The sequence below is a fragment of the Gobius niger genome (genome assembly GCF_951799975.1).
Source record: "Gobius niger genome assembly, chromosome: 16".
NCBI classification, from domain to species: Eukaryota; Metazoa; Chordata; class Actinopteri; order Gobiiformes; family Gobiidae; genus Gobius; species Gobius niger.
In genome coordinates this window covers 26916186-26939288 of record NC_136867.1, presented here as the reverse complement: position 1 = coordinate 26939288, position 23103 = coordinate 26916186, and the positions used below count along the sequence as shown (strand labels likewise).

Here is a 23103-nt window from a genome sequence, read left to right as displayed (position 1 = left end):
AAGGGGGAGGGGGGGGAGACTCGCTTTTCTTGGTTAAGGAGAAGAGAGAGTTAAAGTTTGGGGTTAAGAGGGGGGAGGGGGACTCACTCCTCTTCCTTTAGGAGAAGAGAGAGTTAAAAGGGGGGAGGCTTTTGGGTTCAGCAGCAGCAGAAAGACCTGCTGATGGAGTTACACACACGGGACCACAGTGACGGCTTCTTGTTTAGCTCCAGGTCAATGTGAGTGTAAAGATACCACACGACTGTGGCCTCAAATACCTCCGTGTCCATGAGCAAGGCTTCACAGACTCCCTTGGATTTGCCGTATTCCTTGTTGAGAGACCGCATCACATCTTTGACCACGTTGTTCAAGTTCTTCTGGAGTTTTCTGCACTGCCAGTCCTGCAGGTCAATCACTATCTGGGCTTTTTGAGTCAGGCGATCTGCGAAGGTGCGATAACTCTCCTCTTCTCTCTCGCGCAGAGGAACATTCTTGTAGATTTTTCGCGTCAGCTCCATGACGACAGTTTGAGTCATGAGCTGACCTTCAGTCGGTGCTGCTGACTCTGGGCGAGTTTGAGGAGGGACTGTTTGTGGAGATGACTCTGTTTCCTCCTCGAGTGGAGTACGCAGGACGATGGCTGGTACATCTGCTGAGACATTCGAGGGCACACATGCTTTGGGATGGGTCATACTTCGCTCGAATATGTCGTACCGTTGGCTGTTGAAGGAACGCTGCTCCATGCAGATTTCATACAGGTCCACGTTGTTCAGATAATCCAACGAGTCCTGCTGCGTGAAGGCGCAGAGTTTCTTGATGAATTGTGCCACTTGAAATTGCACAAAAGTGCTCAAGACTGGGAAATGTGTTCCCGTCGTTTGTCCCATGTCGAACAGAAGGGCAGGTTGTGAGCCAGCTCGTCCCGTGAGAGCGGCCTGCTTTCTGTGGAGGTCAAACACATGAAAGTGGCAGAACATCATATTGACCAGCTTGTCCAGAAGCCTTCTCATATCTTTGCTTTGGAGGTATTCATTGACCCTTTGCTGACCGGCGCGTGACCCAGAACACGGCCCCATATTCATCTGTCGGAAAATGTCGGCCACATCTTGCTGGATTTCGTCAAAGTCTTTCTCTGGCGTTCTGAGCGGAGATGCCGCTGGGCTCGCCGCTCCGCCAGGGGGAGATCCTGACGCTGACGGCGGACTGGCAGATGAAACTTCCATCATTATTTGACTGTCGATACTTTCCTGCATTTTTTTGAAGTTCTTCCTTGCAAAAACGTGGAAACAGGGATAGCAGGGACCTTTTCTCCGCTCGTCCGCTGATCCCGCTGACCTGGCGCGCTCTGGTCTCGCACAGGAACACGTCATCGCGTTCAGGCACATTCTCAGACATGTTTTGGCGCGATCTAACATGTTCTGGCTCGTGCGCACGCTCGGCATTTTGGAAGCGACGCTTAACTCCGCCTCCAGCGAGTCCTGCGACCCCGTGGAGAGGACGGTGTTGACGTTCTGAGAGACCTCGTTCTCGATCAGGACGGTGAGCTCTTGAGACTCGTTGCTCAGATCCACAGCTCGAGTGAGGGGGACGTTCAGAGCCTGGCCAAATATTGAACCGATTGACTGTTGTAAAACGGCGCTGATGGTTTGAAACGCCCGGTTTGCCTGGTCCTCATTCAGACACCTCACTCTCACTTCGTCTCTGGGTATGACCAGTCTCAAAACGTTTGCTGACAAGGTCTGAATCAGCTGGACGAACATTGAGAGAAGAATATCTGTCGTCTCAAAACTGCAAGTCCCATTTCCGAGCATTACCCATTCAGCAGGGCTTATCCGCTCAAAGTGAGTCCTCACGATGTGGAGGAGACCTTCCGAGGTGACGGTGATCTCTCCGTGAGCCTGCAGCTTCATCATCTCCATCGTTTACTTTGTAACTACGAAACCGTTACAGAGAAATGTGTGTCAGACGCCTGTCCTGCACTGAGCTCTGATATGAAGTGACTAACCCTCAGAGAACCACACGCTTACATCACCTTTTCAAACATTCCGCATATCATTATAGAGTTCTTTACCCATATATGGTCATGTTCAAAGCAGCCGACAGGGGAGAAGCAAAGAACACTTCTAATTCTCCACCAGAACTTTAAAGTACATATGATACTTCAGACACAATTATATTTTAGATTTTGCTAAAGATTGTACTCAGCTTTCTACAGTTTGGACCTTTTCTTGTGATGTTGGTAGTTTCACTTCCTGATTGGACACACACAGGAAGTGACATCGTGGAAGGCAAACAATTCTAAACTGTTGCCATGCCAACCATGTTAACCTCTTAACTCCCGCCTGAACCGAGAGGATCTTTGTCCTCACGTCATCAGATTTTTTTTCCATCATTTTTTTGTTGGGTATTCAACTCATTTTTGTAACTTTTTTGTGATTTTTTGTCACATTTCTGTCATTTTTGTCAAATTTTATCACATTTTTGTAATTTTTTTGTCCATTTTTTGTCATTTTTTCGTCCATTTTTTAATGACATTTTTGTTACTTTTTGTCACATTTCTGTCATTTTTCGTAAATTTTTTATCCAACTTTTGTCATTTTTCTGTCACATTTTTTGTCACATTTTTACCAAATTTTTATCACATTTTTGTCACATTTTTGTAATTTTTTTGTCAATTTTTTGTCAATTTTTCATACATTTTTTGTCAATGTCACTTCCTGTCATTAACTTAAAAATTAAAATTTCCTGCCTAATATTTATTTACTTTTATCTTTTGGTCCTTTATTGTGCCATAAATTTCATATTACAATTACACGATTAGCATGTCAGAATTAACACATTTACATCACATTTACCTCTTAAATCCCACTTTAACCGAGCACATTATGTCCAGTTCAGCTAAAAGCTTCTCGACTGGAGGGTTCACAGCCTGTCGACCAGTGTAACGCCTCATTTGAAAGCTAAGACCAACAAAACTGACTCAGCAGGGTCATTTTGGTATTTTATTTTGTTATTTTTCCCCCCACATTAAATGGCTTCACAACATCAGTGACCATGAGTGAAAGAAGAGTTTAGTGTTTTCATTCATATTCTTTGAAAAATGGCCAATAAAATCCACCAGGGGGAGTAAACTTATACTTATGTACTGGGAGATCTGACCGCACAGGATCACGTGGCCGTTTTTGTTCATCTGCAAATGCAAAAAGGAGCAAAGAGAGTTACAGGATTAATGCGTGAAAGGTTTAGGAGATCGTTTGGCTTGTTTTGTTGCGCTTTACAAGCCTGTGTTACCAAGTTTCTCAAAGTGCATTGAGGTCTCAGCTTTTATGCCGCCGATCGTGACTTTTTGTTCCACCTTTTCGTCTCTTTTTAGGCGTTTTTTTTTAGCGCTTTTTAATTCTGTTAGTGTCGATATTTTGTTGTCACTGTTTTTGTTGTGTTTTCAGACTCGTTTTTGCTGCTGTTTTGAAATTTGGTCCAGACACTTTGAGAAAATGTGCTCGGTTCAGGCGAGGGTTAAAGGGATATTTCAGGACTTTTGGACATAGGGCCTCATTTCCTAGTTATCCAGAGTGTTGCTGATTTTTTTTTTTTTTGGAATTCAAGCAGTTCTTATATTTGAAGAGCTTCGTGGTGCTAGGCTAATGCAAGGCTAGTGCGTGTCTATGGTATCAGCTAGCCTGCATTAAAAACAGTCTGACCCGCTCCACAGAGCACCTGAGGCAAATCACTTATAACACCAGACTAACCATATAAATGTCTGTGTCGATAGACTAATTTTTGGAATATCACATGAATGATTGAGGGACTATTTTCTAGCAGATCACTCCGCCGCTGCGTAGCTTATACAACCACGAAGCTGATGCTGCTCAAATATAAGGTATTTAAATCATTAAAATTACTCTATGGACACAGACATTTATATGGTTAGTCTGGTGTTATAAGTGGTCTGGATGTCTCCTCCCAGGTACTTGGCCATGCTGAAGTCCGAGGTGTAGTACCGGTTTGGATAGACCTGGTCACCCTCCACGGTGAAGGCCTCTTTGCAGTTCACAGGTCAAAAAGGCCATGTCCTCTGACTGTAGGGCCAAGTGACAAAACAATATTGTTGAAAGAGCAACGCTAGTAGATAATTGAACATATGAGAATACTAAACTCTGCTGTGAAGTTCTTATCTCAAGGTGTACAGGAAACATTTGTCGGGGTGATGACAAGATGACAAGCCGGAGGTGGTAAAACCCTCTTCATTATGATTTTGTATTTTAATATTTAGTGCTTTTTTTATGCTTGGTTTTCTTGTGGGGAGGTTGTTTCAGTTTCGCCTTGTGTGTGTTGCTCATTGCAGATTTGTTTGGGTTAAAGGGGAATGTTTGGGGATAAAGTACACATTAACCTTATTACTCTACTTCCAGTACTATTACCATCACTTCTACTACTAAGTGCACGTACTGTAATTAAAATCCAAACAGCCCTAAACCCTGAGACTGCAGTTTGTAAATCCGTGTGCTCGTTTACTGTTCACTGAGAACATATTTCCACTGATGCAAAAGTGAAACTGAAATCATTAAAAGCTTTCCCTGAGCTCACATTCCAGTCTTTTACTGTGTGCTCACTGAGATTACATCAGAAATCCTCCTCGGGCCTTTTATCTGGACGAGCAGATACTTTCAGTTTGGGCGTGTCTCTAAGTTGTTATTTCCAAAAGGGAGGATCCAGAGCCGACTGTGGTGGTATTTGGTTTTTAGTTTAGTGCAAATGTTCACACGAGGTTCGAGTTTACCAGTTGGACATGCTGTTTATTTTATCACATGTAAAGATACTACATTATCTTGAATTGTTTGGTCCTTATTCAAAATGATGGTCTATTTTCTTTTGCTAATGTAGTCAGGGAGAGGGTGGAGGTTTGACTGTGGAATATTATTAACCTACATCTGAAATGACACTGATATCATTTGGAACTTTTGTTGTACTGAACTAAATCCAGAGTTTTCAGTAACAAAGTTTATTTACTTGCTGCACTTAAAGCAAAGTAACTTGTGCCCCTAGAGGCCGTTAGCGCCACTGCAGGTGTCGTAGCATGTTATGTTTTTTACTCCTTAATTGCCCGTGAGAGTAAATACTACGCTGACAGAAAAGACAAAGGGACAGAGGGATATTGTTCATCCAATTACACAATGGAAATTATTTTTTTCACTCAAACTTGGCTGTAAATACTGTTTAAGTGGTGCTAGCCCGCAGTTAGCTTTGCCCGTTAGCCTGTTAGCTTCTTCTTCGTGATTCCATCAATAAAAGTTTGCTGCAGACCCACGACGGTGAGGTGGATCCGCCATGATAGTGCGCCCTCTGCTGGTAGGAGCAGATCCATGACGGTATTTGTTAACATTTATGTTTTACAATTATTGCTAAGGTTAGTTTAAAATCGTCAGGAATAGGGTTAGGTTAGGGTTGTTAGGATTAGGTTAAAGGAATAGGCCACCGTTTTTACATACGGAGATATGTTCTTACCTTAGCTTTGACGAGTTCTTTAGGACCTGTCTGATCTTCCCCCGTGCCTTCAGTCACGTAAACACAGCGCAGACGGCGTTAGCGTTTAGCCTCTCCCTCTCTCCTCTATAGCTCCAAAACAGGTCAAGATAGAAGCTACCAAGCTCTTCCACGTTTTCCCTATTTAAATATGCTTACGTGAAGTGTTACACTACAAAGTAAAATTACACAAAACTAAACAATGTGGATTTTCTAAGCGGATAAAAGGGGGGACTGTATTGTAAGGCGTAATAATACAAGGAGTAGTTTGGCATCCGCACAGTAAAGTGAAGATTACTGCGCCGATTTCGAACTACTCCTGGTATTATTATTATTATTATTAGGGTTGTTAGGATTAGGGTTAGGTTAAGATTAGGATCGTTTAGGAACAAAAATAACCAATTTGTAAGCTGTTCGAAGTTATGTTATCTTTGTCAATCAACAGAAGCATCTAATTACACTTCCCAAATTTGTTCATAAGAATTTTGTCAATCAATCAATCAATCAATCAAGATCAGCCTTCCTAAAAGCTGATCGGTTTTATCCAGCAGAGGGCGCACTATCACGGTGGATTCGCTTCACGGTAGATCTGTCTCGTCTCCGGGTCTGCAGCTTCCATTAGTGTGTGCGCCTCCAACCCGGTGGCAGCGAAGTTGCAATTGTGGTTTTCTGGCCAGAGACACCAGGGGTAGATGAAAGACCCTCCAATCATCACATTAACACTTGTAATACCCCCACAGGGACTACGGAAAGGATTTATTAAGGTAAACACTTAGTACTGCTTTAACATAAGACTTTACTGATCTCACAATAAAGACATTCACTTGTTAGAGTTTGTCCACAAGTATTTTCTACAGCAAATACTGCAGTACTTTCTTCTACTTTTATTGGAGTTTGTTAAAAAAGTTGAATGTTGCTTAGTCATAATCATCTCTTCAACTTTTGTGTTTCCAAATGTTTTTTCCCTTCAACTCCAGCTCAAAGTCTGATCTGGATGATGCCATGGCAACAAACACTTTGCCGTGTGCTGCAGGAAAACGAAAGTAAATGTCTGAGCAGGGAAACCCCCAGTGTTCAGTATAAACTGATCCGACAAAGAGCTGCAGCTTTATTTGACGCCGCAGAGATGAATAGAAAGGTTCTCAGGTTCACAGGATCTGGTCCTGCGATGAAACTTAAAGAAGTGAAGAGATTTTTGTCCAGGATTTGTCGTAAGAATTCTCACGCTCGGCTCATAGAGGCGAACAACAATGAGGACGCTCCTGACAGTGAGTACATTGTTATATTGTTCTGGTGAATTTGTGGCTGAGGGAGACAAAGTGATGTGATTGTGAATGGATGAGCTTTATACAGGGTCTGCACAGAATTGAGTTAAGATAAAGGGCTTAAATGGACTTAAAGAGTTTGCTCAAAATCCACATTTCTTGAAGATTCATGTTTTAAAGACTCGGCTGAAAGTTACTCAGACAAACTAAGTAAAAGCTCTGAATGTTTGATGTAGAAAGCACTAAAGTATTCAACATAGGAAGTATAAATCTGTTTAACCCCTTAACTCCCACCTGAACCGAGCACATTTTCTCCAGTTTGGCTTTACCCCAATCCAAAAGCTTCTGGAAAAAAAGGTGAGAAAATAGCGACTGAACTGAAACGAAAACAATGATGATGTGACAAAAAAATGAGAAAACTTAGACAAAAAACGGACAATAAATTGACAAAAAATTGGCCAAAAAAAATATGAAAAAGTGGCAAAAGTGTCACAAAAATTGATCAAAAAAATTACGAAAAAATGTGACAAAAAATTGACAAAAAATGACCAAAAAATGATGAAAAACGAACAAAAAAGGACAACAAAATTTAAAAAAAAAGACAAAAAATGGACAAAAATGAAAAAGTGGCAAAAATGTCACAAAAATTGATCAAAAAAATTACGAAAATGTGACAAAAAATTGACAAAAAAGGACAAAAAAACGACTAAAAAATGATGAAAAATTGTCAAAAAAAGGACAATTTCTTTTTTTCAAAAAAATGACCAAAAATGGACAAAACAATGATAAAAAATTGACAAAAAATTGACAAAAAAAGGACAAATGTGACAAAAACGGACAAAAAATGTACAAAAATGAGTCGAAAACCCCCAAAAATGATTCAGGCGGGAGTTAAGAGGTTAAATAAATGGGAATGTCACTGTACGGCTTCAAAAACACAAACATTGCGCTGGAATTCCTCCTCTGTACGGCAACACGAAGGGGACAAACCTTCTTCTATGGCATTTGAGGCTTTTAAAATGAATCAAACTTGTTTTACTTTGGAGACAGAAAGTAGTGGAGCAGAAAGCATCAAAGTGTCAAGAAAAGGACGAAATCAAACATGCCTCACTTCCACTACTCCGCTCTGCTTATACAAACAAATAGTAATAAAAATGTGTGACGTCACTGTTTTGTTTGGCTCGGCTGAGGAGGAGGAGGGATTCCCCGGAGAGTGAGAGTGTGTTGAATCAGAGCGGATAAAGAACTGGATCTGCTGCATTCTGATGATTGGAATGTGTGAACTCGGGTTATTTCTAAGCACCAATCAGCTATTTACACCTGGAGGCGGTGAACTTTAATGTTGAGGCCAAGTTCATAGGGCTTAAATCGGGGTGGGAAATAGATTTTTCTCAAGGGGCCACTTGAGTAACATGGATTGAGTTTGGGGGCCTCACCAATGGTATTTTATCCTTAACCTCTTAACACCCAACAAAACCAAATGCATTCTCTCCTCTTTGCCATTGTCGTCACTTTTTATTTCCCTTATGTGTTTTTGTCACTTTTTTATTACTTTTTTGCTGGTCTTTTGTCTCTTTTTTGCTGAATTTTTGTCTTTTTTCTACTGGATTTTTGTCATTTTTTACTGGATTTTTGGCATTTTTTGCTGCTTTTTTGTCACCTTTTTTCTTTTTTATCGCTGTTTTGAAGAAGCTTTTAGATTTGGAGAACTTGGAGAACAGGAGAAAACATGTTCAGGTGGGAGTTAAGAGGTTAAAGGCACCGCGTAGAATTTTGCTTATAAATAACATTGAAATACTAGCATTTATTGTATGGTAGATCATTCATCTTTGAAAAATTACCTCATAAATGTACAAACAAACATGTGTTTTTGCTGTAACTTTACCGGGAGTGGGTGCGTCTCCAGCTCGTCTCCATGGAGATGTGACTAAAGTCAGTAGAATTTGAGATTAAAATAGGTTAGGTCCTCATCCAAACCCATTCTTTGATTATTCCCTGCAGTAATAGTATTTTTCTGTGTCGAGCTGGTCAATAGGAGCGTGTTTAGTCTTTCTGCTTTGTTTCAGGTCACACAGACACTCTTTGCTTGCACCAAAACTCCATCAACTCCCGAAGTGAAGACCTCCACATGAAGACGCCCCCGGTCTGTAGACGGCAGACCAGAGACCGGAGCAGTCCCCAGCCCGGTCTCCAAGGGCTGGACCGGGACAGTCTGTGTGAGCTGCTGGAGCTGCGTCCCGACTGTCTGTCCGTGTGCAGCCGTGACTCTGCTCTGGACTCTGGTCTGGACTCTGCTCTGGACTCTGGTCTGGAGACTCATCTGGTCTTTGGTCTGATCCAGGAGTCAGTGCGCTCTCACCTCCCTCAGCCGCCCCCAGAGCAGGACACAGACCCACAGCGCCACCTCCTGGCGGTGCAGGCTGTGCTGCAGGAGGAGCTGAACAGACTGGCTCCTCGGTTCAATCCTGAGCTGATGCGAGTCCTGGCACAGAGTTACCACCGCGCAGTGTTCAGGCAGATGAAGGAGCTGCTGCTGCAGACCTGCTCCTTCAAGACCTGCTTCCCACTGCTCGACTGGGCCCTCACTGAGTACCTCAGGTAGAAGACGCCATATTCCTTCCTTCGGTTTCGGTAGAAGAAACTAATTGCTAGTGCAGATCTGACACCGATATGATTAGGGATTTATTTGATCTTTTTTTAAACCTCCCAAACAGCCTATACTCAAACATCTATTCTTATAAAGGCTAAACCTAAACCTATGAGCCACCTGCATTTATTTTCACTATTTTGGCACAAATTTAGCTCCACACATAGGGCTTTTCCACCAAGGTGTTGGTTCTGGGCTGCTTCAGAGCTGGTTCTGGTGCCGGGTTGGTTCCAAACTGACTTGGTTTTCCACCAAAATGAGAGCTGTGCCTATTGTCATAGCAACGCTTTGGGAAGTCAACATCAAACATGGATAGTAACATCTTACTACAGCCACTTCTGGTTATAAAATACAGAAAAATAAGTTTATGTTTCAGTCACAGCAGCCGTTAACATTTTGATTTCTTCTTTCTATCTCTTGTTTTAGCCAAAGAGCATAAAGCAAAACAACAGTTTCCTCCACAGAGACTGTTTTGGCTTCTCCAGGAAGTTCTAAGCACAAACTAACTAATATTGATTGTTTGTTGGAGGAGAGAGCCCCGCCCCCAGCCGCTGACATCACTGGTGCTCGTTTCTTGGTCCAGCTTTTAATTGGTTCCCAACCGGCACCAGATTTTGAAACCAAGAGCCAGCGTTTTTTCAGTGGAAAACGAAAGAACCGGTTCTGAAACTGGAACTGGCCCAGAACCAGCACCGGCACCAGCTTGGTGGAAAAGGGCTAACAGTGGCTACATTTTTAACTAATGACACTCATACATTATTCCTCCACGCTTTAGGACAGCATAGAATCACTACACCGCTTTTTTTTGCTTATTTAATGCTTATTCAACATAATTTTTTGAGGTAAAGACAATATTATACATTATATTTCTAGTCTAGTCATATTTGGGTTGCGGCTTGTGCTCCCAGGGTGATCGAGGGTCCCAAAGTTATTATGTATTTTTGAAATGCAGGGACGATTGTGTAACAGCGACTCTGTAAAAGGGGGGGAAGGGGCACTTTTGGACACAATTCTTCCACACGATTTCACAGAAAGAAGACTCTGGAGGCTCTTTCCAATGCAACAAAGCTGCAAACCTTTATCACTTTCGGGTTAGGTTTCGGTGCTTCTCTGGATGCTGAGATACTGATCGGGCCTCTAATATTTGAGTTAACACTGCTGTCTCCTGTGTCTCAGTCTGTTCCCTCGCCCAGATCTGCTGCGACACCTGGACCTGGTTCTTTACAGCGACTGGGTCCAGGAGGCTCAGGACAAACTCTTCGTTCTGCTGAAGGTACTTTCAGTTCAAAGCAGTGTGTTGGTTTGTAAAAGCTTTTTCCCTCTGTAATAAAATGCGGTGTTTACAGACAGAGGTCTCGTCGCAGCTCGGTCGTGTCCTGGATAAGGACAAACAGCTCCTGTCCTGCCTCAGTGAAGAGGATTACCAAGAGACTTACATCTGTGTCATTAAGGTAAACATGAAGGAGCTGTTGCAGACACTCGGCCCAGGCCCAGGCTCCTCATCTCCTCCTCTGAATGTTACAGTGCATCGACGCTGCTCCGGCCGTGGCCCAGAAGATCAGCTCAGAACTGTCCCTGAAGCTCTTTCTGCTCAATCTCCATGAGCTGCTCGGCTTCATCCACAGGTAATGAGAGGATACAGATTGAAATACTTCAGCAGCTGCACCATCTTTAATAGAACATGTACATATGAAAGCACCAGGTAAATGTTGGGTTCTGGTAAATGTAAAACCTTAGATCAGGGGTGCCCAAAGTGGGGCCCGCAATTGAGTTGGCCCGCCAGAGGGTGATCTACTTTTGCGCAGCATCTGGTTAAGGCTAACTCTCTCCCATTCATTCTCAACGGTAAATATGGATGCAGTACACTTTTTTAGCCACCAGGGTCAAATTGGGGGCGCTGTTTCACTCCTTTCGCAAAGTTAAGGAAACACTGTTCTGGTGTCTTGGTGTTTATCAATCACAGAGTGTTAAAGCATCAACTTTAACATTTTTCCATCTTTCATTGGAAAGGTTGTTGACATCAACAAAGGTACATTAAAAAATGTACTTAAAATAAAAGAATAAAAGAATTTATGCTGAACTGACACTTTCAAAATGATCTAAAATCGCATTTTCTTCTTTTGACAAATGAATGAGGTAAAGTCACTGTACATACAGGTGGTGTTGTTTACATTTTGCATTTTATGCTTTTGCCATAGTTAACATTTGTTTTAATGTAACATATTATTGTCATAGATAGAATTAAATGCAAATATTTACCAAAAAAGAAAATAAAGTAACTATTATATTATTATATGCAGTTATACGTGTTTCACGCTGACATCGCTGTGTTTGGCCCACGACCCACTGTCACTTTTTCATTTTGGCCTCGGAGACGAGAAGTTTGGGCCCCCCTGCCTTAAATGGACAGACAGGCAGGAGGCAAGGGATCAGTTTTAGTAGATTTATTTTCTCCAGTCTTTGTTCTTTTCAGTTCCTCTCTGCCTTTAGAAGAAGCCTGGTTTCTTTTGGGATCTTTATGCCTTACAGCATGAAGCATGGTTTCATCTAGGACACAGGCTCAGCCTGAAGGCAGGGAAGAAGACAGAGCAATGGAGAGCAGGGTCCTATATAGGTGGTTGATTGTGGATCATCAGCAGGTGGTGGAGGGTGGAGTTAACAGGGAAGGTGTGCTTGGTTTATCCACCTTCATCTATGTGGATGTTCAGGGACTCCTTGGATGATGGGAATTTCTCACACACCTGTTTTTCTGATGCAGCTACAAGTCGCACTGTTTGGAGATTCTCACCAAAGCGAAGTCGTCCAAGCCGGAGCTGGTCACGTTTCTGAAAATCCATAAAACCTGCAAAGAAATAAAGTGAGTGAGCTTCAGTCTCCTTTAAAACTGTCCAGGTTTGATCTAAACCATGACCCGTGTTGTCAGGAAGCACGTCCAGACCAAAGCCAGAGAGGAGAGTCTGAGGACGGTCAGTGAGACGATCGTGTCGCTGCTGGAGGAAATCGAGGCTTTTACTCTGAAAATTCTGCTGGAGGTTTTGACTTCCTTCATTGAGGTGCAGCTGCTTTACTTCCTCCGACGCTCCTGCACAGATATTTGTGTTCTAAAAAAAAATCCTTCTTGTTTTGCTCCAGACTTGTTTCAAACGCTACTTCACGTTCTGTCGCCTGTGGACTTCCATCAGGTTGATGTCGGAGCTGAGGAGCTTTTTCACGGTCAAGTCCTGGCTTTGTCTGGAAGATCATGAGGTTTTTCACTTTCCTTTCCCCATTTCACCCTTGTTTTCCCAATTATTTCCATTCCATCCCCCCATCGTTTCCACTTCTCCACATTTGTTGACATTGGACTCGATATTGTAAATTAAATTAAAACAGCTCTACTAGACACTATCCAAATGCTAGTTCACGATCATCATTTACATCATATCAGGACTTTTTTCTATAGCTTTTCCAAATGTTGTTCATATGGTTCTGTTTAGATGCTAATGGGCCGGTGCTACAGGCTGATCTTGAGTCTCTACAGTAAACACCTGATTAGCCACAGACTCCACAGACTGATGAAGGTCTGGAATCGTGCTGTCTTCCTCTGTGTGGAAGAAGACGCTGAGCTCATTCATGAAATCTTCACTGAACGGGTACGACAAACTTCACGAGTGCAACGCTTTTAATAATAATAATCTCAAACACATCTTTATAGAAAATGCAATATTGATCTAAAAAAAAGTTCACTTCCTGATTGTTAATCGTTCTCCCCACACGCCCACCCCCTCACATTGCTCCCCTTCGCTGCGCAGCTGTTTCAATAAAAGTATCTATTTTTCAATAGACTGTGTGACTGTAGTGAAGCTACTGAAGGTGTCTTTACTTGGCGACGAGAGGATTAGGTGAGGAAAGCCTTTCCTGGATAAGTAAGGCCAGACCAGGGGAGGGCCTGGTCGGTGCCTGCATGGGAGACCGTTTGGTAACACCAGGAAGCCTGGGTGAGTGTAGTGAGTGACTGAGTGGTTGGTGGTGGTCGGAGGGGCCGATGGCACAGACTGGTTGTCTGTCTACCCTAGGGCAGTTGTGGCTACAACGGTAGCTTACCATCACTGTCTGGAGTGAATGAATAATGACGACAGTGTAGTGCTTTGAGAAACTTGGTAATACAGGCTCGTAAAGCTCAATACAAGTGTAAGGCATTATTATTATTAAGTATCTTAGGGAGGGCTTTTTAGGAGCTGCTGTCGCGATGCTTTAAAGAGGGGGTATTATGCTTTTTTCAGTCACATAGCACCAGTCTATATCACACTACAATGATGACGAAACCTTCTGTTGGTCTGTAAATGCAGTAAATTAGAATAACTGCCTTGTATAAAATGTCTCTCTCAAAATGGCTGTAGTGAATGTCTTGAAATAGGCCTCTGTCTCTTTAAGAACCTCTGAGCCTTTCCGACACGCCCCCTCCACACGCTGTCTGTGGCATCAGTGGGGAGGGGGTTCTGCTGAGGAGCAGTGGTCGGTTACTCGGCTGGTGACGAAAGCTCGGAGGCATCTCCAGGAGGTGGGGGCGTTCCTAGGAGGACTCAGGCAAACCTATCCCTAAAATGGCCGCCATCAGAGTTTTTACAGATACTCAAAAATACGTGAATGTGCCAAGGCAACACTTCAGGCATGTTTTTAATGAGGGAATGACATAATAACAGGATGTAAAGCTTGAAAAAGTCAATTTTGCATAATACCCCCCCTTTAAACAGCCACTTGATGAGATTAAAAGATCAAAGATGCGTGAGTGGGTTGAAACACAGCTCCTGGTCTGTCTATAATAAGAAATCAATCATAAAATGTTTAACCCTTTAATAGTCGGCTCAACCATTTGGTAGAGCCCACTTTATCGAATCATGTGTTGTTTCTAATTCTGCCACTACCATTCGGTTCAAGTTTGTAATACTCAAAATACCCACTTTGGACTAGTAAAGGTTGGGGTCTGACTAGTTAGGCCTGGTTTATAGAAGGTTTGGGCCTGTTCCGACCTAGTTTGGACCGGTTTAGATCAAGTTTGGACTGGTTTGGACTGGTTTACAGCAGTTTTCGACCAGTTTAGACCAGGTTTGGACTGATTTATGCTTGTTTGGACAGGTTAAGAGCTGTTTTTCACTGGTTTAGAGGTTTGGATCAGGTCTGGCTGGACTGGTGTGTGCTGGTTTAGATTAGGTTTGGACTGGTTTAAGGCAGGTAACTTAGAGGTCAATAAAAGTGCTTAGAAAATACAAAAAAAGGGTGAAGGGGGTAACATTAAAGGGTTAAAAAGCTCCAAAAAATACATACATACTGTGCAATACCCTCGTTAAAACCCCATATATTCAAAACCTATCTTTAGTCTTCTGTAAACTAGGACTTTAGGATTAAACTGTGCGTCTGCGTTTCCAGTGTCCCGCGGTGGAAAGGTGGAGGCTGCTGGACGACATCCATGAACTGTTATTAGACTACGGAATCGATACAAAAAAGTTGATTGCAGCGAATATTCAGAAGGAAAGCGAAGAGAGACGGTAAGTCGAGCCTAAACTGAGTAGACATGACTGTTTTTTCACAGCATATTGTTCAGTAGAAGCGAAAAACAGCAGTTGTTGCGGACGTTAGCATGTGTAGCATTAAGCTAATGTTAGACTCTTGTTTAGCATTGTCCATTTTTTAAGTATTTTTCAACCGCTTTGCTCCTCCCCATGTCTCTGTATCTTTATTTAGTAGAAATATATATTCATGATTGTTGAAGGAATAGGCCACCGTTTTTACATACTGGGATATGTTCTTACCTTAGCTTAGACAAGTTCATTCGTTAGCATTTAGCCTCTCCTCCTCTATAGCTCCAAACGAGGTGAAGATAGAAGCTACCAAGCTCTTCCACGTTTTTAAATATGGTTACGTGAAGTGTTACATGATAAAGTATAATTACACAAAATTAAACAATGTGGATTTGGATAAAAAGGGGAACTATATTGTAAGGCGTAATAATTACCAGGAGTAGTTCGGCGTCCGCACAGTAAAGTGAAGATATCACTGCGCGGATGTCGAACTACTCCAGGTATTATTACGCCTTACAATATAGGTACCCTTTTTATCCAAATCCACATTGTTTAATTTTGTGTATTATACTTTCACGTAACCATATTTAAATAGGGAAATCGTGGAAGAGCTTGGTAGCTTCTATCTTCACCACGTTTGGAGCTATAGAGGAGAGAGGGAGAGGCTAAATGCTAACGCCGTCTGCGCTGTGTTTACGTGATTGAAGGCACGCTTGAAGACCAGACAGGTACAAATGAACTTGTCTAAGCTCAGGTAAGAACATATCTCAGTATGTAAAAACGGTGGCCTAGTCCTTTAAAGGGGCTAGATGCAAGGTGGCCATTTTATACTCACTACTGCCACCTCAGGTCATACGTGTAACTGCACCTTCTAAGCTCGTGCATGACGGCACTTCAGACCCAAATTAACACCTTTCTGAGTGACAGTGCAGGATTTTAGAGGCAGTTGTGGTGAACAGGTCTGGGCTCATTTTAACACATTAGGACATGGCTGGAACATGTAGGAGGTAAATACATGATTTTAACATATTTAAACTCCGTTTAGTCACTTTAAAGTAATGGTGGAGATGGGAGAAATTTAATTTTTTTTCTCTCTCTCTTCTCTTTCTGGCAGCTTCGAACATGACCATTTATGGGCAATTCCAAAAACACCGTCTGTATCTATTGATGAAATGTGCAGACTGAGATGGTGAAGGATCAATCAATCAAAACTTTATTTATAAAGCGCATTTCATACACAAGTGCTTTACATTTAAAAACACATTAAAAATAAATTAAAAACAATATTTTTTTTATTGAAAAATATACAAAATTAACACAAACAAGGCTCGAGGCTCAGGTGTGCAAGGCTTCAGTTTCCAGTGTAAACAAAAATACATAGAAATATAAAAATAAATAGTTTTACAGTGCAAATTCGTGACATATAACTTTGGTCTTCAGGGCTTTGGCATGTGTGCAATAATTCAAGGAGGTCACATAAGAGGACAGTAGTGATTCAAATACAACAAGGTTTGGTTTTTGATTAAGGTACTTACAGCTATGGATATGATACTCGGCCATTATTAATATTAAATCTATACTAAAAAGTTTATTTGGGGGTAGATTTTTTTTATAAATACCAAACAAAATATCTTTAAGGTTGAGTTGTAAATCTATGGTGATTTTTCTTTTCCCAAAAAGATTGATGTCTTTCCAAAATACAACCCTCCCAATATTTACAGATAAAGATACAGACGGCATCTCATCATAGAAGGGGGCGTGGCTTCACCGAGGGGGAAAACAATCTTTTGGGAAACACAGTTTTCCGCTCTTTTTAGCCATTTTCTGGTGGAATATGAACTTATTTTTCACTTATAAACAAACTCAAGTGTAAATCGGGCCCATATGGATATTTTCTCACAGCAGATTGTTCAGTAGAAGTGAAAAAACGGCAGTCATAGCAAGCGCTAGCTAGCTGTTAGCATTAGCACGATGCTAACATGTAGCATTGTGTTAGCATTCTCTGTTATTTATGTATTTATGGGCTTTTGAACCACTTTGCTCCTCTCCATGTCTTTGTTTCTTTATTTAGTAGAAAACTATATTCATAATTCAGCGTTTGTTAAAGTAGTTTTTGAATAATTAGAGAAAGTTCCCGTCACAGTGGATGGTTAGATTTGGCGTTCTTGTTTGTATTTCCAGCTGCTTGGAGCTGACGCCGCCGATGAAGCCGCTGCTGCAGTGGGTGGGACTGTCCCGGAGCCAAACCAGGGACGTCCTGTCAGTCCTGGACCAGTGTCGTGAACCAGGCAACGCCAGCCCCAGGCCCTGGTGCATGAGCTGGTTCTGACGCCGCCACCACCAGAGGGCGCTAGACTCTGCCATCGTTACATTCCACGTTTTTGTTTACAAGGAATTTACAAAAGACCTTTTTCTTTTTAATCTTTACAAATCCAAAAGATATCGCCTTTCGTCATTATGAATATTTTCCTTAACCTTAAGTAAAGGTTTGATGCTATTTCATATTCTGTGCTCGTGGAGGGTTTTGCACTCAGGACTTTTTTATTTTATTTATTGCTGTACATTTTTACCTTATTTAAAGCAACGTTTCAAGCACAAAATACTGTCATAAACTTTATAATCTTCTGTTACAACGCACAGCTTTAAACAGGGACTTGTGGCTGTTTCTTTTACATAAATAACTGTCTGTCTGTGTCTTTTTTTTTATTGCTTTTTATATTCCGTCTTTAGAAGGGAAGTGTTAGTGTTGTGAGCTCTTGTGAACACATAATAAAATCATTATCAAGCTTCTTTGTGATGAGTTCATTAGTGCTACTGTTATTCAAATGTTCTGACACGGACAAAGCAGTGAAGTTCACAGGTTTTCAGTCCTTTCTTTTAGTTTCTATGAGTCGATGAAAATATGTGGAGATTTTTCGTGTTTGTCTTATTAACATGTTTCAAGTCAGTTTTGGTGTAATTTTAGTCACTACTTTGACTGAAATTACAAGGTTTAAGTTGAAGAGATTGCGCTGTCACTTCCCCATTTCCGATCCCTGAAAACCACATCTGCTGCTTGTTTCACATAAATGGACGAGTTACAGTAAAAACCAGGCGGCTTCAGGATGCAGCCTGTTGGACACATAATCCTGGTTTACAGACAAAAGACAAGCCCTCAAAGAGCTACACACACGCACAAACACAAACACACACACACGCGCTAGTGGTTCTGCCGTAACCACTAGTTTAGTCTTACACCGAGTCTTTTCCGGGAAAGCGTCCAGGGCCAAACTGTGCCCCACCAGAACTGATGTGCTAGAGGAGAAAGTAACACGAAAAAAATAACGGTACTGGAAACTCTTTTTCTTTATTTTAACACATTTCCACTGTTATGTGTGATTCTCATTGAAGGCATTAAAGTATGAAAAGGAAACAAAGGGTTAAATAATAAAAAAAATTAAAAAATCTCAAAGTCTTCATAAGGTCCTTGTCCCTGAAATAATTTAACAGTCTGTGAAGTAAAAAAAAAAAAGAAAAAAAGATAATGGGCCAGATCTTGTGACTGGCGCAGTCCGTGCGCAACTCTAAACGCAACGTGGTGCACGCGCGATCTTGCATGTGTGTGTGGCAAGGCGAGGGATGACTTCGATTTTACTTTAGCTTTAAAATGCCACAACGCCACCCCAGGAGTTGCACCTGGAGATTTAACTAAATATAGACTGACAAAGTACAAGGCACACGGGTTCGTTCTGATGTAAAATGACAGGCGGGCAATGTTCATATTACAAAAGATTGCTTTATTTTTCTATAAAGTAAAACATCCGTTTGTTGATTTCTATCTCAAACACAAATGAATCTCGTAGTCGCCATTCATTTACACTCGAGGGTGAGGAGGCCAAGACAAGACAGCAGCTGTTTCCATGCCTGCTAACAAAACGAGGGAATCCTAGGCTGTCAGTGGACGGAGCTTTAGGCGGACGCCACGGCAAGCTCCCACAGCTCCCACACGAGCATCGCAAGGTTGGACGATGTAACCAGCGCCCCAGATACCAGCGGCACCGACATGCTGCGCAGACATGACAGAGCGCTCGAACCGGGTGGCCCGGAGACCAGGGGCGGAAGTGAGAGGTCAGAGGACCCGTAACCTAAACCACGCCCTATTTATAGGGCGACGCAATGCATGAAGCCACTAATAAAAACAAAACATTTACGTGGCAGAGCCTGCCTGCAGGCGATACTGTCACATGTGCGCTAAGGCTGCGCCACCAGGGAGAGGGCATTATTTAAGAAAAAGAAGCCGACTGAGGCGTGGTTCATTACAAGCAGCACAATTGAAAACAAAAACGAAATTGCCTTGAAAAGTCTGTTTGAGCGTCGGTTATGCACAGGTTTACTTTGATACAGTGGATCATCGCGCACACCCCTAACACCAAAACAACAACAGTTTTCCATAAATAAACCACACATGCCTCAAGTGCCACAACACCAGGTCTAATCTGCGTTTTGAGGAGACATTTCCTTTGTGTGTCAGTGTTTACCTCCTGATGATGCTCCTTGTGGAGCCACAGCTCAGTCCAAAAGAAAGAAGCGCATTTTACAGGGAGCATTGCAACTTTTTCCCCCCAATTCAGCCGCTCCAAGAATCCTGCAGCTGTAGCGCAAATGTTCCAATACGCTACAGTTTTCTTGTAACTACTGCATAACTCTGCAACTCCTCCGCAGCCGATATGACAGTTTCTGATCAATTAAATCCAGTACATTTCATAACTTTGCGCATTCGAACGGTGTCCAACGCGAGGCTGCTGCCTCTCTGTCCCGCCCGCTCATCTTGGATCTGCAGTGAGTGTCTGCAGCAGCGGAGGGACAGTTTTATTTCTTTAATCTTTATTAAACATTGCGCACTGCATCACGCATGTTACGCATTTACAAGAGAACCCCTCCCTGCAACCCACCGCCTTCCGCAGGTCTGGGGAAAGCATGGAGAGGGGTCGGCACCACAACATCGCAATGCGAGTCTGTCCCCCCTCCTGTCCTGCCCACTTTTTGCGCCCCAAGAGAATAACAGAAATCAAAGCGGCTCTTATGAAGAATTTGTTTCCCCCTGTTTTGTTTAAAACATAATTCCAAGTGATCATTCTCACTTATAAATGAGTGCCTTTAGTGAGAATCTACAATGGAATTGGTCTTGAAATAAAAGAAAAAAAGTTTCTCCAAACGTTTGACCTGTGCTCTAAGTACGACTGAAGTAAATAACAGATCTTTAAAAAGTCAGTAGTTTGACGTATTAAACACCTGTGCAGGCGACATGCGGAGCGTGACTTGTTACAGCCATGCATGAAACCTCAGCTTTTTCGAGCGTCCAGCTGTTTCAGTTCATCAGACGTGTATGACTAAAATACATATTAAAAACCCCTAAAACCATATGTACAACTAAATCACAACGTTTGGAGTCTGGTCGTAAACAACGCAGCCCGAGGCGTCTGAAACACCATTATACTGAAACACGAGCGTTTTGAGAACTGCACCTGCCTCACAGTTTGTTTATAGAGGCCAGTGAGCAGCCGCTATGTTAGTACACATGTATAATAGGCCCGGATAAATGATGTGTGTGAGTGAATGTATGGTGGTGTCAGAGGGACCGTCGGCGCAGACGTGTGCAGTCGTGAAGAGCTTCCCAGGTGAAACTGAAGCTACAAACGTAGTTTACCACCAGTCAGTATGGAGTGAATGTACAATTCTCTCATGTAAAGTGCTTTGTGACTATGTCTGTGAAAGGCGCTATATAAATAAAGATCTTCTGGGTATAATGCATTGTTTTTTTTTTGTATAATGCATTGGTTTTATATAGCGCTTTTCTGGACACTCAAAGACGCTTTACATTGCACTATTCGTTCACTCCATACTCGGTGGTGTAAGCTACTATTGTAGCCATAGCTGCCCTGGGGTAGACTGACGGAAGCGAGGCAACCAGTCTGCGCCATCGGCCCCTCCAACCACCACCAACCACTCACGCACTACATTCGCCAGGCTTCCTGGAGTTCCCAAACGGTCTCCCATCCGAGGAGACCGAGGAGAGCCTTCCCTGCTTAGCTTCCAAGGTCTGACGGGATTGGGCAGAGCAAAGGCGGTGTGGGTTTGACAATGACATTACAATGTGTTTTAAATAATAAAAAGCTGAGGATATTATTGACTTACAGGAACAGGCCACCGTTTTTACATACTGAGATTATGTTCTTACCTTAGCCTAGACGAGTTCTTTTGTACCTGTCTGGTCTTCAGTCACATCAACACAGCGCGTTAGCATTTAGCCTCTCCTCTATAGCTCCAAACATTACACTACAAAGCATAGTTACACAAAATTAAACAATGTGGATTTTCTAAGCGGATAAAAAGGGGAACTATATTGTAAGGCATAATAATACCAGGAGTACTTCGACATCCGTGCAGTAATATCTTCACTTTACAGTGCGGCCCAGAACAGGGTGGGGGCCCTGAAACGTGCTGCTGTAAAAGCGTTCACTATTACACTTTCTAAATTGTAAAATTTAGAACGTGTAATAGATACAACAACTGAACACAACCAGGCTGAAATACAATGGTTGCTCGACAGAACGGATGATGTCTCAGGGCCCTGACACTCCTTTAAAAATGTGCCAAATGGTTCAGTCCACACTCCAGCGCAAAGACACAGAGAAATGTTTTTCTTGCCTCGTTCTTTTGCGCTAACAGGCTCTTATTTAACACTATTATTGCGGGCCTGGGAGAAAATGACAGTTAAACATGAGTCAAGTCAAGACGAGTGCCTCCTCCCTGCCTGCTTTGAGCGCACTGACCCGCCCTCTCCGCTCTTTATCTCCTCATTTTAATCACTGAAGTTTCGCCCTCCTTTATTTACTGTCATGACCGCCATCAGACCAAAACAGTGACAGAAGCCACAGGTCGCTCGCGCTATTTTCGCCGAACTTATTATGCAAATGAGCCACGCGCATTTGCAGACTCATAATGCGCCGTTGTGGAAACTCTTTTGACTTGGTTCTTTTTCAGAACATGAATCTAACAGAACTGTAGCCCACACCTAAACGCAGGATTCAGATATGGTGAGACCAAACCTGGCTGAACACAGAATATGTTGTCATGAATATAAAATGTGAATTGACTGAACTAACACATGGGGAAGGGGTGTAGGGGGCCCATCAAAAAGGTTTGTTCCTAGGGCCCAGAATTTGGTGCTACACCCCTGGCTATATACAAGCACTTTTATTATTCGAGGTGTAAGTTCAGCGAAATATATGATGGAAAAATGTTGTTGAAAGCGGACCCTTGGCTGGGACTAGTTGTAACATCCTTAAAGAGGGGGTATTATGCTTTTTTCAATCACATAGCACCAGTCTATATCACACTACAATGATGACCAAACCTTCTATTGGTCTGTAAATGCAGTAAATTAGAATTACTGCCTTGTATAAAATTGCTCTCTCAAAATGGCCGTAGCGAATGTCTTGAAATAGGCCTCTGTTTAAAGAGACCAGATGCAAGTTGGTCATTTCATGCTCACTACTGCCACCTCAGGTCATACATGTAACTGCACCTTCTATATTAAGCTTGTGCATGACGGCACTTCAGACCCGAAGTAACAACTTTCTGAGTGACAGTGCAGGATTTTAGAGGCAGTTGTGGTGAACAGGTCTGAGCTCATTCTACACATTAGGACATGGCTGGAACATGTATAGTCTTTATAGTCCCTTTAAGGCTGGTTTAACAGAACCGGAAAAATCCACTTCGCCCCAAATCCTGGCCTGATACAGAAAAATGGGTGTCTCTTTCGGATTCTGTGCAGCAAAAAGTGTTCTTAATCAGTCAAAACACTTCACAATAGTATGTTTTTGAATGTTTGTATGTTTCTGGTGGGTCAAATGCAGAGGCCAGTTTTCCCTATGGGGACATTAAAGTTCACCTTAACCTTTACAGAGTCAGGATAGGAACAATTTAGCAAAGAACGTCTGATAGTTTGTTATTATCTGGGATTACAGAAGTCACTGCCGTCGATCCAGAAGGGACTGAGCCGTAAAATACTCCTGGATAAATTCCATCCCCTTCATTTGGGCGTCGTCCACAGGAGACATAAAACTCCTTTGTTCCAGAATGAACGAGG

The 23103-nt window shown here is 42.4% G+C and overlaps 2 protein-coding genes across 2 annotated transcripts in view; both read left to right on the top strand.

Annotated features, from left to right (window-relative positions):
* vps29 (VPS29 retromer complex component) overlaps window positions 1-23103 on the top strand; it is a 230067-nt gene that overhangs the window by 19318 nt on the left and 187646 nt on the right. The gene's annotated exons all lie outside the window — the stretch shown is intronic.
* On the top strand, window positions 8896-12659 carry LOC306976307 (uncharacterized protein; the record flags this gene model as incomplete). The annotated part of the gene is made up of 7 exons (XM_079574227.1): window positions 8896-9365; window positions 10591-10687; window positions 10761-10865; window positions 10939-11039; window positions 12173-12271; window positions 12338-12467; window positions 12597-12659. 7 exons carry the CDS (start codon window positions 8896-8898, stop codon window positions 12657-12659), a joined length of 1065 nt encoding a protein of 354 aa, XP_079430353.1.